We start from the raw sequence: 17949 nt of genomic DNA on the forward strand, positions 1-17949 counted from the left end.
GCATTGTGGGTAGTATGTAGGCTATAGCCTGTAAACTGTCATATTCAGGTTGTCAGGCGTGGCCATGTTTAAGGATTATATACGCCTTTTTAGGATTTTACAGTAACATTAGAGAAGCACTATGCTCCCTGAATTGATTATGGAAAATATCCTTCAAGCCAACTCCTAGGGTCCTTCCCAGAACCAGTCAAACTCTCACCAGCGAATATACACCAAATATTAATAATGATACAAATCTTTTTGCTCATAGAATCATCACGAATGGACGTTATTCCTCGCGCGTGGTGGGTTATGACGTCTGTTCTCTTCTGAAACGCATCATAATCTGGCAACCCATCATCACAGTTCCTCTCTCAGCGAAGCTAAGCTACATCACTGCGTTTCCCATCACTGCTGGATAGAGCACCAGAGCCCTCGGATCAACGCGCAAAAATAGTGCGGGGGAAATCTATTAAACATCACAGGTAAGCGCTCGTGTTTTTCACGGTTGAATCCTTTGTTGCCTTGTTTTCCCTAAGCGCGAAATTGAGTTTGCGCGTTTTTAGAGAGTGAATGCTAGCCGTTAGCACACTTTCGCATGCGGGGTTCTTAGCGCCGCGCCGGTGTGTTGAAAATCCTCCCTGAAAGACGCACAGCTGGAAAGTAATGCTTAAGCTGTATTTTGTTTAAATGCGCAGATTTGATTGAGAAATAACATTTTGTTTCCTTTTCAAATTGGTGACCATAATAGTTTTTTTTCTTCGCTAAAAGAGTTCGTGGGTATATTAAAAAATATGGTAATGTCTGTTGAAACTTATAAGACTTTTATTGCAGTGTGTATTTTTTAGTAATAATGTACAGTTATTAAATATGTATTTATTGGATTCCCCTATTAATTGTCTGCAATTAGGCCTATAGTGATTGTCATCTCCCCATATGCTTTCAAAACACGTCAGTCGTAAATAAGGAAACGCTACAATTTGTGCGACCAGTGAGGTTAAAGTGTTACTTTTTAAGGGGGCGCGTGAGCTTCTTATTAAATGTGACGCATGTGTCATTTTTTCTCTCGCTGAAACGCGGCAGTGGTGATGATTGTGATAACGTGATTCATCCCAGTGATTCGAATCTTTTGCTCTCCAAACGATTCGTTCAGCTGATTCGCCCATTCACTCATTCTGCACGTTACGGCGTTATGCCTGTAGGTGGCGACAAAAGTGTCTGCCTTTTTGCTTTTGAGCGAGTCATTGAGTCATTTACTCAACTGATTTGTTAAAACATAACATTCGTTCAGTTACAAAACAAATCCTTTATTATATTCTTCTGTATGTTTGCTAAACTACTAAGTGACTCCAAAAAGAGTATTAAAACATAATTTCCCTGCACTTTATTAACTCTACATGTAATTCTGCCTATTTTTGATGTGATGGAGATTGACTCTCGTGATAAACTGAATCACTTAAATTATAGCCTACCCTTTTCAGTATGTTCTATATAGTAGTTAACATTTGAAGTGGATAAAAACCTTTCATCAAAGTTATAAATGAATTTTGAATGATACCCGTTCTTGTCTTTGGACAACTTTGATGAACTTTTTTTGATCCACTTCAAATGTTGATTACTGTATGAATGTAATCTGGACGGACTACATTCACCACATTGTCCTTATCATTTGATCTACCGGCATCAGTTGCGTTTGCTTCACTGCCATTCACAAATCATCTCTCGTGGCCTCAGAATCTCACTGGAAGTAGTAGGTCATCTGGGTACTTTTTGCCTACTGTTTATGAGCACTGAATTCTGATATACTACCTTTGTCACATACTGTTTTCGCTCACTATATAGTAGGGAAGTATGAGATTTCGGATGCAGCCAGTCATTCTGAGTCAGACTCAAAACGCTGACTTGTTCAGTAAAGGTGTATTCATTCAACAAGTCCAACCAAAGAACACCTCATTCCCATACTCAATTGTTAATTTCTTGTTCCATAGTTTTAAAGATAGAGAAAGCAGTCATGCGCTTCAAAACAGAGAGGAAAATATGAGTTCTTGGAAGTAAATGAGTGATTTGTTCACTTAAAAGATTTGTTTTGATTTGGATGGCAGGGCTTATTTTAACAGTTTCTGTCTGTATCCCTGATTTTTCTATTTTTAAAATAGTTCATTGCATATTTTAGTAATGCTGTTTCGTGTGGATGAACATCCCCACTGTGATGTTTTAATAAGGATCACAAGATGCAAAGGCAGTGCAGTCTTGTGACAACACCAATTTATTTACTGTCACTGTATCTTTGAATCTGTACTTCAGTACTGAGGTCTATTGGTGTAATGTTTTGCTATACACACGATATTCGATCCCATTAGCTTTGAGTACTTTTAGTTAGGCTCTTAATGGAAAGCTTTTATGCTAAAGCACTATTGACCACATTCATTCTGTTGATGGTATTTGTTTACATACCTCTAACTTGTTACAGTAGTTCAGTTCCTCAGGTGCCCATGTGACACATTAATTATTCAAACTGAGGATGTGGGATCTAGGATCAATTTGCATCTGGTGTACATGAAAGTGACATGATCATGTCAGGTGTTCCCATATAGAATTCGGAAAATGTTGGTGAGATTTGCATTCTTTCTCGGGTGAGCGATAGGGATGTCACGATAAGGAAATTTTCACAACGGTATATAAACTTCTAACAATATAGCCTACTCTTTTAGGTCTCTTTTCAATGCACGCTTGCTTTTCACTTTTGCATTCATGATCACGCATATTCTGTGTATAGGAAGTGGCAGTACTACTACTGACCACACATTTTACAAGATTAAATTGCTCGACGTTTAGGATCTGTTGCGCATCAAATCCTCCTCTATCATCCTGTCAGTTATCTCTCCTTATCGTCATGTGATGAGTGAAATCTGACTGTGCTGTGACTCTGCAGCTCGTGCTTTATGGTGCAGAGTAGAGTTGTCAAAAAGTAACGACTTTGGTACTGAAATTTAAAAATGTGACTATACCATCATTTCCCTCAAGCATTTTGAGCACTGTTGAACGGATTCTTAAAGGGATAGTTCACCCAAAAATGAAAATTAGCCCATGATTTACTCTCTCTGAAGCCATCCTAGGGGTATATGACATTCTTCTTTCAGATGAATACAATTGGAGTTATATTAAAAAATGTCCTTGCTCTTCCAAGCTTGATAATGGGAGTGAATGGCTGTATGTCTTTGGAAGTCCATCAAAGCGAATGTATTCATGATTAAAGTGATCCACGCATCTCCGGGGGTTAATAAAGGCCTTCTGAAGTGAAGCGATGTGTTCGTGTAAGAAAAATGACGCCCAGCCATTTGTTCGGTTGAACCGCAAGAGGCGTCAATTGCCGCCATTACGTTGTTTAAAGGAGAACTCCAGTCAATTTTAACATTGAGCTCATTTTTTTGTAAATTTGGAGTGCTGTCAATACAGAGAACAACGACAAAAATCGGTGTTGCCTACACCGTGTTATCCTCTTTTTAAAATTTGCACCCTGTTGACTTCAATGGGGCAAGTTTTAAACCTGCTTTTAGCCTCTTAACATCCTTGATGTGTCATTACAAGTGCACAGCTAATGTGAGTGATTCCTTCAGAGTGAACACGGGTGAATCTGACTGCAGTAGATGTGAAAGATATTAATAAAAATGATGTTATTTAAGCCAGCGCACATACCTGTATTTACATCCTGTTTTCGGTCGAAGTCCATAGTAATCGATTGTCGAGTTCACGCGCGTGATCATAGGTAACTAAACCTGTGCGGGTGAACTCGACAATTGATTACTATGGACTTCGACCGAAAACAGGAAGAAAATACAGGTATGTGCGCTGGCTGAAATAACATCATTTTTATTCATATCTTTCACATCTACTGCAGTCAGATTCACCCGTGTTCACTCTGAAGGAATCACTCACATTAGCTGTGCACTTGTAATGACACATCAAGGATGTTAAGAGGCTAAAAGCAGGTTTAAAACTTGCCCCATTGAAGTCAACAGGGTGCAAATTTTAAAAAGAGGATAACATGGTGTAGGCAACACCGATTTTTGTCGTTGTTCTCTGTATTGACAGCACTCCAAATTTACAAAAAAATGAGCTCAATGTTAAAATTGACTGGAGTTCTCCTTTAAGTTCAAGGGTTACTCTTTTGGCGTAAATCGATGCGTACGGCCGTCTGCCGGAAACTAGTTATTTTAGTTTCTAAAGTTTTAAATATGGATATTTTTCTTACACGAAGGCATCGCTTCACTTCAGAAAGCCTTTATTAACCTCCGGAGATGCGTGAATCATGAATAGATGCGCTTTAATGGACTTCCAAAGACACAGCCATTCACTCCCATTATCAAGCTTGGAAGAGCCAGGACATTTTTTTAATAAAACTCCGATTATATTCGTCTGAAAGAAGAATGTCATATACTCCTAGGATGGCTTGAGGGTGAGTAAATCACGGGCTAATTTTCATTTTTGGGTGAACTATCCCTTTAAACACCTCTGCTTAGCCATTGTGTTGACGCGCTCAACATGTCTGTGATTGGCTACAATGATCAACAATGACATCTTTGACGCTCTTCACCGAGCGTTTAAAAGCAGGCATCTATTAGCGGATCCCTAACCATTGTAGCCAATCACAGATATGTTGAGCTGAAATTTTCAGCTCAGAGTTGTTCAACACAATGGCCAAACAGAGACATATATGTTGAGCGCGTCAACAGAATGACCAATCAGAGGTGTTTAAGAATCTGTTCAACAGCGCTCAAAATGCTAGAGGGAAATGCTGGTATCGTCACATTTTTTAAATTTCAGTACTTTTGACAACTCTATAGCAGAGCAGGTCCGCTCTCAGTAATATCATTTCTATAAAAAAAGCAAAACGACTGTAGTGGGCAAGTAATGTAATCGGTGTACGGCTGAACACCATGTAACATAGGTATCAACGACTACTGCTGCAAGCCTAGTGAGAGATCAGCTTTCAGGGTTAGAAAATGCCAACCTCTCTATAGGGACTGATTTCTTTTGCCCACAGTCCCTGAACTTTCTTTAAGCTTTGCTCCCTGACAGTTGGACGCTGTTTAATGCCAGTGTCAATGCAGAGGCAGCTTTCGGTCCTTAGTCAGAGAAGTGCTGAGTGGCTCTTGGAAAGAAAGCACACTGCACAATGTCTTGTCTCGCCTTCTGGAATAATCCACCTGACCCCCACAATTAAACCAGCATTCATTAGTTCTTGATTGGCTGCTTGCCCTTAAGGCAAGTGCGTCAATATAACCCATGCACTTCACTAAATTATTTTAAGAGACTTTTTAATGCAGATTATACCCTGCAAGTCTGGAAAGAACCCAGGATTTGCTGCCATAGTGTCAGACTCTGGGGTCCATGCAGCTGTGGAACTTGGCACCAGTGTTATGCAGGAAACAAAACAGCACATGGCCAGCGGGAAGTTTTTACACTGAGTGGCCTGTTTACGGAAAGGATCGTATGATGTGGCTGGACGCATCAGGAAAAAAGGCTGAGATTGAAACAACATATATTGGGTCAAACCACCATGTTATGCACTCTAAAAAAAAAAAATTTCAATTTAACTCTTTCCCCGCCATTGTTTTTTTGAAAGAAGTTGCCAGCCACTGCAAGCATTTTTTCACAAAAGTTGAAAAATCTGTTGTTTCGAATATCTGAACATTCAATATTTCAAAAGAAAGAACAGACCCACTGCTTTTAAACAAACAAAACGTTGTATTCTAGTTTCATGCATTGCTTTTTTTATTGAATACTTGAACATCTTTAACAAAAAGCTGAGAAAACACGTTTTTGTCAAAGACTACATCCGGATCGGATACAGAATAATAATCAAAACATAGATGTAGATCGAGTCCATCAACGCCCCCAAAGCTTCACAGTCCTGTACCTCGTCCTGTGTCGACATTCATCAACATAACATTAGTCAGTTTTGATTTATATGCTGTGTAATGTTGATGATCGCATTATATTACATATGCATATGCCTGATATCGCTTGTTTCTGCTTCTTATTTGTCTGTGTGTTCATCAGGAGATTCAGTACTCTTTCAGAAGATGCTTAAAAGCGCCCCCTACCGTATTATAGTGGAAAGCCGGAAATTTCCGTCAATGGCGGGGAAAGAGTAAATAAACTAAATGTTCATTCTGCTTTAAAATTAAGTTTAGTCAACTCAAATATCCAAGTTGTCACTTAGTACAACTTCACTTTTCATGTTGACTAAACGTAAAATTTGAAGGTGAAACACTTTTTTACAGTGTGTTAAAGTGAGCCTTAAAGTTGTTCTGATCAAACACTGAGTGAGATTAGATTGCATCTTATATTTTTTGGGTCATTTACATTTGACCCACATACTGTTTTTAGGCTTGCCAACTTTTTAAACTTTGTCAGTTAGATTAATTGATCTAGTCTGCAGTACAATCTAATCATCTATGCCTTCATTTATATGTTCATTTATATGTAATATATGTTTATTAGGGCTATCTTGGAGGTTTTTAATGTAATTACTAAATTAGATGCGTGGAAATGTATTTTTAAAAGTATTGTGTGTGTGTGTGTGTGTATATATATATATATATATATATATATATATATATATATATATATATATATATATATATATATATATATATATATATATATATATATAGTCTTTTAATGTAACTTTTGATCAGTTTAAAGCATCCTTGTTGAATAAAAACATATTTAAAAAAAAATCCTACTGACCACAAACTTCTGAACAGTAGTGTAGTAGAAAATTCTTCACTGATATTTGATTACATATTAACCCAGTATCTGCTGCGGATGAGCTGCTGTATTAGCTTGTTATCAGTGGACAAGAGATAAGAATAGATAAGAATAATAAACTTGTGTATTTTGTTGTGATTTACTACAGCATTCAATTTGTCTAATCAAATGATGAAATGTAAAACATTTTCATTCGATGCACCTAAAGGCCATTTAGGAGCTCTTTTATTGACCCTGCTGCGCTCCTGAATAGTAATACAACACCGCCTCTTAAATAGGCATCACAGATTTTTTTCAAAAGTCTCAGGCGGTTAAGCCTTTAGTGTCATGCAGTAATTGTGGACTGAGATCTTGGCAGGAAAGGAAGGAAGTGAACTCCATGAAATATTTACCGCAGACTAACGAAACTGCACGATTTCTAAAGCAGCGGCTTTGAGCTTCTTTACAGTTCTCTATTTGGGTGAGATCCCTTGTGAAATGTGTGCATATTTGCAGTGTGATACCGTGTGGCAATGTTTCTCTTGGTCTTTTTCAGGGGTGTAACAGAGGAGGGAAGGTGCACTCAAGATGGTCACCATTCCAGAGTACTACGAGGGGAAAAATGTTCTCATCACAGGGGCTACAGGCTTTATGGGGAAAGTACTTCTGGAGAAGCTGCTACGCTCCTGTCCCGGTGTCAAAGCTGCTTATGTGCTCGTCCGGCCCAAAGCAGGACAGGCACCCCATACCCGTATCTCTGACATGATCAACTGCAAGGTGAGTAAGAGCAGGCCTGGAAGATTGTTGGGGACCTTGGTTTGGTTTCTCAATTCGGGTATTTATTTATTTAAATTTTACTGTGTTCAGTTATACATTTAGCATAAAACGAGGTGATGCAGAAAATAAGTCAGCTCTTGAAACTTTGTTTTTTCTTGAGAAAAATTAACATGTATCTACTCTAGCTAATATTTATCCGAATGAATCGATATTGAATCAAGATCGGAATCAAATCACAAGATCTGAATTGAAATCGTAAATAATCGCAATAATAAAAACAGTAGCCTACCAGTCATTGTACCATGTAAACATTGTAACATGTTGTCACTAAACTTAAAATTCTGTTTAGTTACCAAATGTTTTGACAATCACAATACACATCCTGCTTAAATGTTCCTGTTTGTCTGGACAATGTTCAAAATATCTTATTTTCATGAGCATACTTGTTCTTATTTATTGTTCTATTTATTTTATACTATTGTACTATTGAGACAATAAGTTTGCAGTAATGCAAAGATGTAATTTTCATTCTGTAAAAAATATTTTAATTTGAAAACACTGTGCATTTAGTTGTTGTTGCTAGTTTGAGTTGAGAAATACACATTTCAGCATTGTCACTAATCTGTGTGTACATTTTCCTTGAGAACCAAGCAAGCTGACTCATGAAACCATTTGTTTGTTATATCGCAATCGCAATATTGACCTCAATAATCGCAATATGACATTTTCCCCAAATCGTGCAGCCCTAATATATATATATATATATAATATTAAACTAGTGTTCTGTTGTGGAAATTTCAAGCAAAATATTTTAATATTTTATAATAATTAAAATTTTAAGGAGTTTTCAGCTTCTGATTTCTCTTAATGTAGTTGAAATCAATTCCTAAACTTTGCTCACTTCTTAATGTTTTTAAAGTATGGATTAATGACTAAGCCGCAGATGCACTATGTATGTGACGTCAGCATGTAGATTTGCATGGGCTCTCAGGATGCTTTGAATGCTCTAGATTGCTCTGATAAGTCTTATCTCTCACTCTATTTGCTCTGTATACACAGTTATTATTTGCTCTTTACACAGTGTTATTATAAGCACATCTGGCCATATCTAGGTAATGTTGATAACATTGTTTCACAGGGTGTGGGTGACAGAAATGTATATGTGATTATGGTGAAAGTGATCTTGAGCCTTTAAATGTTTCAGCTTTTTGACAGACTGCGGGAGGAGCAGCCTGATTTCGGAGAGAAGATCGTGGCAGTCAACAGCGACCTGACGCAGCCAGATCTGGATCTGAGCACGGAAGACAAGGAGACCCTCACAGGCTGCGTGAACATAGTGTTTCACTGCGCTGCCACCATCCGCTTCAACGAGCCTCTGAAGTAAGCCGTAATCTCCACCCACAGGACGCCACAAATCTACTGCTACAAGCTTCTTATTATTAGGCGGGGACATCACAGGAAGCAACTGAGGGACTGTTTACACAACACCATTTTCAACTAAAAACTTTGTATGCGTTTTGGCCGTTAAATGACACAAATATTGCATATTTTTGCATATGATGCATTAAATGTATTTACATTTACAATAATAATAAATATCATTTTAATTGTTTTCATTACTTTTATTATTGCTATTATTTTAATTGTTCATGCTAATAATAAATACAAGTATTATTAATGACATAACAAATGTATTATTAACAACATCAATAATAATAGTACTAAATATCACACTATAATTAAACACAATAATAATTTATTAATAATAGTGCTCAAGTAACACTGCTGGCCCAGTAAAAAGGGATAAAATGCATGTTTTATGTCATTCACAGTATTTATTTGCTTAACATTGATTTATTTGGATAACTCAGTAAGCTGAAAGACTACAGTGATTGCAAATGATCACGATTAGATAACGGTCAGGTGGTTTTACAGAAATCGCTGCAGGTTTATTTTCACATCTGTTTAGTCAAAACCTCATTCTTCTGCAGTGTCACTGGAGTTCAGTATTTTTTTTTTTTCTCCCCTTTGCTGCAGAGATGCCATGCAGTTAAATGTGCTGGCCACGCAGAAGATGGTTAGTTTGGCTCACAGTATGAAGCATTTGGATGTGTTTATCCACGTGTCCACAGCCTACGCCCACTGCGACCGAGAGCTCATCGAAGAGGTGGTCTATCCACCACCTGTCGATTACAGGAAGCTCATAGACACACTGGAGTAAGTCTTCACAATACACTCTTCTTGTCTGTGGATCCTGCAATCTCATAACCAAAAAAATGTGTTGCTACTAAAAAGCTTAAAAAGATTGCCGACACAACTACAAATAAAATCAATAACAAAGTAACACAAAATGAAGCTATTTCAAGCATGATTAACTAGACGCAACTCTTTTGTTTTTTTTTCCCTCAACTTCCTGGATTTGTCTGACACTGACAGGTGGATGGACGACAAACTCGTCTCTTTAATAACGCCAAAGTTGTTAGGTGAGCGGCCTAACACATACACGTTCACTAAAGCCTTGGCGGAGCACCTCGTCCAACAGGAGTCTGGAAACCTCAATATCGCCATCGTCAGGCCCTCTATAGTAGGAGCCAGCTGGAAGGAACCGTTCCCTGTAAATATGCTCATTTACATTCTCAAACATCATTAAAACATACTGCCTGGATTTTGAACACCACTCTTTCTTTCCCACTCTGTCAAAGGGCTGGATTGATAATTTCAATGGGCCTAGCGGGATATTCATTGCTGTGAGTACCCACTTTGGCATTTCACCGCATTCGTTTCATTGTTTATTGGTACTTGATGTTAAAAGCTGTTTTTGTTTTTTTTGGTTGTGCAGGCAGGAAAGGGGATTCTACGAACAATGAGGGCTTCAAATAACGCTGTCGCTGACCTCGTGCCAGTCGACGTGGTCATAAACACAACTTTGGCCGCTGCCTGGTATTCTGGTTCCCAGAGGCACGCCAGGTCGGACAACCACACAAACACCAACAGGCACACTAAATCCCTCACGCACAGATCACTGGAAAATAAAGTCATGGAATAGATGGAGCCAGTTTTCTGAAAGTGTTGTTTGTCTCCATCACAGGCCGAGAAGTATGTTGGTGTACAACTGCACGACGGGCGGGATCAATCCTTTTCACTGGGGTGAAGTTGGTATGAATCACTTTTTCAAACAAATCGCTGCATGCCTACATTGGCCTTCAGTGCTTCATTTTCCCATTTAATTTTTGCTCTCCAACTGCAAATCGAAGAACTTGTCACTTTAAATGAATGAGCTTTGAAACCGCGTCACGTTTGAACATGCGTACATGTATATTATGGGCGTCAGCTGGCTCATTATTTTGCTCTGTCTTTTATGGGAACAGATTTAACTTGGGTTTAACTTTAGGTTGGGGCGAAATTAGTTATGATAACCATTAGTAGATGAATTATGATTGGTGTAGTAGTGCTGTAATCATTATTGTTTTTTTCCTTTCATCACTTTATGGAAAAATTGACATGGCAACAAAGTAAATCTTTGTCCATTATTATATTATATTATTGATGAACACATACATTTAATCCATTTTAATCAGTTAATTATAATTTTTCACTGGCCAAATCACAATTTTTATTTTTTATATTTTAAGACACCAGCAGTGTTAAAATACAATTTAACTGTCTCAAGTAATAACACATCAAGTATTTACATTAAATCAGTTAAACTAAACATATTTCATGAATCAATTTCTTTTACATAAATATTTTCAGCAAATAAATAGGTTATTAATGTTATATAATACCTATAATTATATAATATATAAATTGTTATATATTTTATGATTATACTGTTGTATTATATTACTAAATGCTTTTTTAAAATTTGATCCATATTAATCAGTTAATTTTAAGGGTATAACAGTTCTGTAAATGTCATTATTTGAGCGTTAAATATTATATTTTAACACAGTTTTTGTAACATTTTTATTTTCAAAAAGACCCTTTTTAGACAAGCATTTAGCAGCATTTTTTTCTTTTTGTATGAATATATAAAAACTAGTAAATACCATGATGATTGAGCATTACACACCAAAGATTTTCAAAAATGAACTCTATATTTAATACTTGGCTTCAGTGAGAACTCCTTTGTGTCTGATCTGTGTCATGTTTAGGTTGAGGGACACAATTCCCTTTTAACTAAGCGTTTGTTGGAATACGTTTCAATGCCGTTGTTACTGTTATCACAACAAACTTGTCTCTAGTGATCTCTTAAAACAGGTTTGACTCATTCTATCGCTGTGATGAGTGACTGACATTCAGTGGGACTGAAAATATTTATATCTATTTACAGATATAAATAGATATTAGAGACATTAGATGAACCATGGTACAAGAGTGTACTGAACCATATTAGGGGCTTTCGCACCGGATAGTTCTAGGAACTTAATTCTAGGAACTAGACACCACTAATGGTTCCCCTTGGAACGTTTTCCTGTTGCATTCGCACCGCCAGTAGGAACTTTGAAGTGACGTAAGCCGCGCTCGTTGTTGTGACTTTTATTTTGACGGCGCTGAGAACGAACAAACAGTGCTCGCATTCTCCATGTTCATTAGTTTACGATCTGTCTAACAGTCCTGTCTAATACAGTATATGAAAAGGTATTAGCGTATGCCGTGTGGTTGACATCCAGTGTTGCTAGCTGAACAGAAATACATGATCATGTTTAGCTTGGTCTCCTCAAAGTTGCGTTGGATTTTCTCCTCAGCGTAAAGGTTAAGAGGCCCATCTATTACTGTTTTACATGTTCATATAGTTAGTTTCTGGAGTAAATATATAGGCTATAATCTGTGTTTTTACATAAAATGGCGGGTATGCCAATAAAATTAAAAATGGCGGGTGCTGGTGTTTTGCATGCATTCGACCAATATCAGTACATTTTATGGTGTACGGAACTATCGGTACACTAACGTCACTGATAGTTCCTATTGTGCTGGTTTAGACTCTACTCTGAAGTAGGAACTAAATTAGTTCCTCCAAAAGAGTTCCTAGAACTAAAATCGTTCCTAGTTCCAGCGGTGCGAACGCGCCGACATCTGGGTACTTTCACCAATAGTTCTAGGATCTCGGAAGAGGTTCCTCCGGTGCGAAAGCCCCTATTGTTCACATTTTCTACTGGAACCATTTCATCCCTAATCAATTAGTTAATATTCAAATGAATGTTTATTTATAATCAGCATTGTGTTGCAGTTGGAGCAATCCATAGGACTCAACAATACGGATTTTTTTTTGTTGCCCTGCCCAAACTGTCCAAACTAAAAAAAGAAAAATTTCAATTTATGTATCAGACAAAAATTAAGATAATACCTTACGAAACATAACATAATTATAACATAATTCGATATAAATTATATTTATTATACATAAATTTGATTATTTATATTTAAATATGTTTTACTTTTTTTGTGATTAATTTAAAATAAATTACAGTTCTGTTAAAGTGATACTCCACTTTTTGGAAATAGGCTCATTTTACAACTCCCCCAGAGTTAAACAGTTGAGTTTTACCGTTTTCGAATCCATTCAGCCGAACTCCGGCTCTGGCGGTACCACTTTTAGCATAGCCATTTAGTCATATCATTATGCCTGATGCCCTCATGGTACGGCAGCAAAGTTTCTTGATTATTACGCAGGAATGAGAGTATAGTTCCTAGCCATGTACGCCTAGAAAAACGCAACTTTGCGTTTTCCGTCGGTCTTAGTACATGATGTTACTACAGAAGAGTCAAGTTTTAAATAGGAAAAAATCAAAACTCTTTGGTTATTTTTTTGAGAGAGATGCTAATGGTCTTGTCCGATTCAATGATCTATGCTAAGCTGTGCTAAATGTCGTACCGCCAGACCCGGAGTTCGGCTGAATGGATTCGAAAACGGTAAAACTCAACTGTTTAACTCTGGGGGAGTTGTAAAATGAGCCTATTTCCAAAAAAAGTGGAGTATCCCTTTAACTGGCCCAAAGCACTCTCGTCATTGTTGAGCCCTGGCTACTTACTAAGATGAATATACCATATATGGATGGGATGATACTTTAAAAAGGATCCCAAATACTATGCTAATTAAATGACCGTGTTGCTTTTTAACCCTGAACCAAGTCATGCGCACCTGTGCCGTTTACTGTTAAACCCGTTTTTGTCTCTTAGAGTACCATGTTACATCTACTTTCAAGAGGAACCCCCTCGAGCAGGCCTTCAGGCGGCCAAATGTAAATCTCACAACCAATCACCTTATCAATCAGTACTGGATTGCTGTAAGCCACAAGGCGCCAGCATTCCTATATGATCTCTTCCTCAGGATGTCAGGAAGAGAGCCCAGGTAAATCCGACCGCTTCGTCCCGCTTCCTCCCCCACGCTTCCTCCTCCACGCTCGGTCTAGCCATCACGTGTCGTTCTCCTCGTCTTGGGCAAGGATGCATAACCCACTCGGAGACTGGGTTCTGCACGCTTCCCGTCCACGTGTGTGCTTAGCCGTGTGTGTGTGTAGCTCTGTGTTTAAAATGCTCTTGTATGTTGTATGCCTGTATTCCTTTTCGCAGAGTACTGCATAAACATGACGTTCAAGACCAACCCCTTAGAACAGGCTTTCAGGCGCCCCAATGTTAACCTGCGATCCAACCCTTTTACCAATCAGTACTGGACCACAGTGAGTCACACCCTCCCTGCCCTGCTGTATGACGGGTTTCTCATGTTGACGGGTCAGAAGCCCCGGTAAGGTCTTCAGTACCCGCTTCTCCACCTCTTTGTCCTCCCTCCTTCCCCTCCCTCACCTCCACCACTGGGTGTTGGGTGCGTGGTGTGGCATGGCCGGCCGGCGGGCTGGGAAGGAAGCGCCCAGCCTGGCCTTCTGCTCGACTTCATGGCATCGGACAAACGCTGCTGGCCGGCTAGCATTAAAGTGCATGGAGTCCTGCACGTTTTTTGTTACTACTTTGGAAAAGGAGATGGATCCATCCCATTATTCCATCTTTATCTTATTTATTACGTTTGATTTCTTTTTCTGAGCCATGCCATTAAGTCTTCAAGAGAGGCCTTTTGGTCTACTCTTGTAGCACATGGAAACATGGAAGCTGGCAATGATGTTTTGATCAACAACGCCTGTACTCACCAAGCAAGTCGGAGTGCTCCACTCAGATCAGATACGGACAGTTTACACAAGAGTTTTCTGTCAAAAACGCCAAACTGATCAGAGAACAGCACTCAGTATAAGCAATGGGGCCAGGTACCAAACTCTCTGCTCTAGGAATTGGTTTAAGACGGGGGTTTTCAAACTGGGGTCTAGGATGCCTGAAAGAAAATGTTACTTTTTTAAGGGTTTAACTTTTAACCATATACAAATTTTATAATTATATTTTTTCAATAATTTTATAAAATGTTTGAATTTGTCAATATTTGTTTTTTGAATAATTAAAATAATTTATATTTATAAATGATAAAAAATAATTATACACACAAAATGGTGAAATGTCTCTTTTTTTAATTTTATATTACGATTTCATTTTTTAATTCTGTTTTCCAAAGACTGGTTGGAAATCATGCGATTTTAAGATTTTTTAATTAAACTATTACAAAAAATACACAGCTGCTTGTATCTATTAAAATGGCGGTCCTTCGCAAAGGGGGCATATTTGGGGGATCTTGGCTTTAAAAGGTTTGAAAGTCCCTAGTTTAATCCACCAAATTAAAATTACAAGGATCTGTCCTTCTAATTTTACATAAAAAATAAGACGGATGCATAAGTTGGATATTTGATCCATACGTGCAAAAATGCTTTTAAGTTGCAGTGAGTAGGTGAGTTTGGTATCTGGAGATTTTTAAAAGTTGCTGTTCTAATACGATGCATGCAGTCATCCCCTATCCAACCGATCTTGATGGGAAACTGGGCGTTTCTGGACATTTCCATTTACAATTCCAACAGTGCTTTGTCAGATAAAGCCTGATCTAATTTGGTCTTCATCTGGTATAGTTTATAGATGTATACAAAGAAACACAGTGAAAAAAAAAATCAAGAATCTCAAGTACACAAATGCGCCCAGGTGCCCTCCAAGATCCTTCAATATCTTAACCGTGTGATCTTTGCTCAACCAAAACATAATGGGAATCCACAGTTGTGTTGCCGGAGGATTGTGGTTCGAAAGTGCTGCAGTGGGATCTAACCTGAATCTAATAAACTACAGGATGAATGGGTCAAAGAAAGTCTTCATATATTCTTTTTGACTAATTGAGGAGGTTTTTATTTTATTTTTTTGACCTTTGCAAAAATAGAAAAAATACAGATTTGCACTTTTTACAGTACCAATCTTTTCAGCCTATTTCACAGTGTGGTTTGTGCATTGTCCTATATGCTTTACGTACTGGTTCATATATTATCGCTTCATCAACCTATTTCAGTGTGGTTTCTCGGCCGCCACAGAGTTAAATTTGTTCAAGTGGAAATAAGGCCTTGAAATTAGATGTACTCCATTAATGAAAGCCAAATTTTGAGCACTTTTCAGTGTACCAATCTTTTTTTATGGACCCTCGAATTTGGCAAATAGGACAATGCACACAGCAGTATTGCGCCATCAGCCCATTTCATGGCTTGGTTTCTCGGCCGCCACAGAGGATGCGTTAAAGAGGATACAAGGCCTTGATATTAGAGTTACTGTCCTAATGAAAGTTACATTTTGAGCAAATAGATCTCTATTAATTCCATGCGCATCCATGCTCTTTATTTTCTTCATAGTAAGACGACAGTAACGCACAAAGGAAATGGGTTATAGTAGCTTATACATAACCGGAAATTATAACGCGCGACCACTCAAACAATTCCCGTGAACAGTTAGTTGTGAGCACATCAAAAGTTTCTCATGCGCACGCGAAAGTATTAATGTTTTATTTTTGCAAAGGTCCCTTTAGGGTCTCCATAGTTTTGTGTTTTTGTTTTATTTTTATTTTTTCTTTATTTGGGAAAGCTAACCTATGGAAGCCTCTTTTTCCTCCTAGTAAAAACTCTTTCTCATTTCAATCATGTGACTTGATATCTTATAACCGTAATTGTGACTTTATATGTAAATATTTCATATTTTAAACTTTATCTGACAGTTATCAGTTTTATTTTTACTCTGGGGGCAGAAATGGGCTTCTCTAATAACCTACATTTTGTTATTTAATAAAGCATTGCATGGAATTAAATATTTTGCTATCACTAAACCATCCAGATTAAGTCATATACAAGCTGTGGTTTCTTAAAACTACTTTTGTAGTTTTGTAGCATTTGCTTTTATTAAATTGAATGCCCTTTCGGGGGTTTAACTCCACATCCAGCCCACTTCAATGCTTATCTGAAGCTAAGCATCTCTCCTTTTCTCCCGCTCGCTCCTTGTGTTGTTTCCGTGGCGACGCAGGATGATGAAGACAATCACTCGGTTGCACAAGGCCATGATGGTGCTGGAGTACTTCACTAGCCACTCGTGGGTGTGGAACACGGACAACGTCACCATGCTCATGAACCAGATGGGAGCTGAGGACAAGAAGGTGCGTGTGTGTGTGTATATGTACTATTAATACACTCACAGCCTGCCGTTAGCACAGTTAAAGAAGTCTCATCTGTGACTCTGAATCATGCTTTACGTTGGTTAAAATGTGTCCGTACACTATATTGTGAATGAAATATTCGTTCAAATTCATCTCTGACTTTTATCAATGCTTGAACTCTTGAGTTGAATGCTCTTTTTGTGCTCAGGTATTTAACTTTGACGTCAGGCAGTTACACTGGGCTGAATACATGGAGAATTACTGCATGGGCACTAAGAAGTATGTTCTCAACGAAGAGTTGTCAGGACTCCCAGCGGCACGCAAACACTTGAACAAGTACGTATTGAAGTTCTCAAGGTTACCTTGAGGATAACTAATTATCTAGAGCAACAGTCACACTGAAATAGTAAATGCTGCACTGTCGCATGCAGCTGCTCAGTTTTGTCGCATTGCCAAATGTCTCTGTCGTCCATTGAACTCTACTGTAAATGAATGAAAAAAATGGGTTTATCCAGACTGAGATGCATCTGTAAAAATTTCATTGGAATCACATTTCAAACCACCTCCATATCTGTTTTTTTCTGCTGTCCAGAGTTGCAAAAACCCATTTGGATATGCAAAAAAATCTGATTTTTGCTGGCAGTCTGAACATAGCCTAATGCTCACTTAAAAAAACTGCTAAATAGAATCTAACCTGAATGGAATTAGCAAATCTCAAAATAAATACATTTTTCATATTGTAAGTTATAATGTTTTGAACTTCAGCTTTTCAAATAATTATTTTGAGTTTTTTGTGTTTTCTTTAATCTATTTAGACGAAAAGGTAGGGATGCACGATATCGGCCACCATATCGGTATTGGACAATTTAATGTTATCGCTATCGGCC

At 37.9% G+C, this 17949-nt stretch overlaps 1 protein-coding gene across 4 annotated transcripts in view; it reads left to right on the forward strand.

Annotated features, from left to right (window-relative positions):
* Positions 1 to 17949, forward strand: part of far1 (fatty acyl CoA reductase 1) — a 20603-nt gene continuing 2654 nt past the window's right edge. Inside the window, exons 1-11 of one of the 4 annotated variants that reach the window (XM_081356655.1) lie at positions 1 to 464; positions 7292 to 7512; positions 8717 to 8892; positions 9550 to 9729; positions 9949 to 10126; positions 10215 to 10259; positions 10352 to 10479; positions 10601 to 10668; positions 13693 to 13864; positions 16933 to 17062; positions 17271 to 17398. In XM_081356655.1, coding sequence (XP_081212781.1) covers positions 7324 to 7512; positions 8717 to 8892; positions 9550 to 9729; positions 9949 to 10126; positions 10215 to 10259; positions 10352 to 10479; positions 10601 to 10668; positions 13693 to 13864; positions 16933 to 17062; positions 17271 to 17398 — 1394 coding nt within the window. In that variant the 5' untranslated portion in view covers positions 1 to 464; positions 7292 to 7323. Of the gene's footprint in view, positions 465 to 7291; positions 7513 to 8716; positions 8893 to 9549; positions 9730 to 9948; positions 10127 to 10214; positions 10260 to 10351; positions 10507 to 10600; positions 10669 to 13692; positions 13865 to 14085; positions 14258 to 16932; positions 17063 to 17270; positions 17399 to 17949 lie in introns of all 4 variants that reach the window. The other 3 variants (XM_081356653.1, XM_081356654.1, XM_081356656.1) reach the window with 3 other exon arrangements.

This window comes from Scardinius erythrophthalmus (genome assembly GCF_964197995.2).
Source record: "Scardinius erythrophthalmus genome assembly, chromosome: 24".
In the NCBI taxonomy this organism is placed as follows: Eukaryota; Metazoa; Chordata; class Actinopteri; order Cypriniformes; family Leuciscidae; genus Scardinius; species Scardinius erythrophthalmus.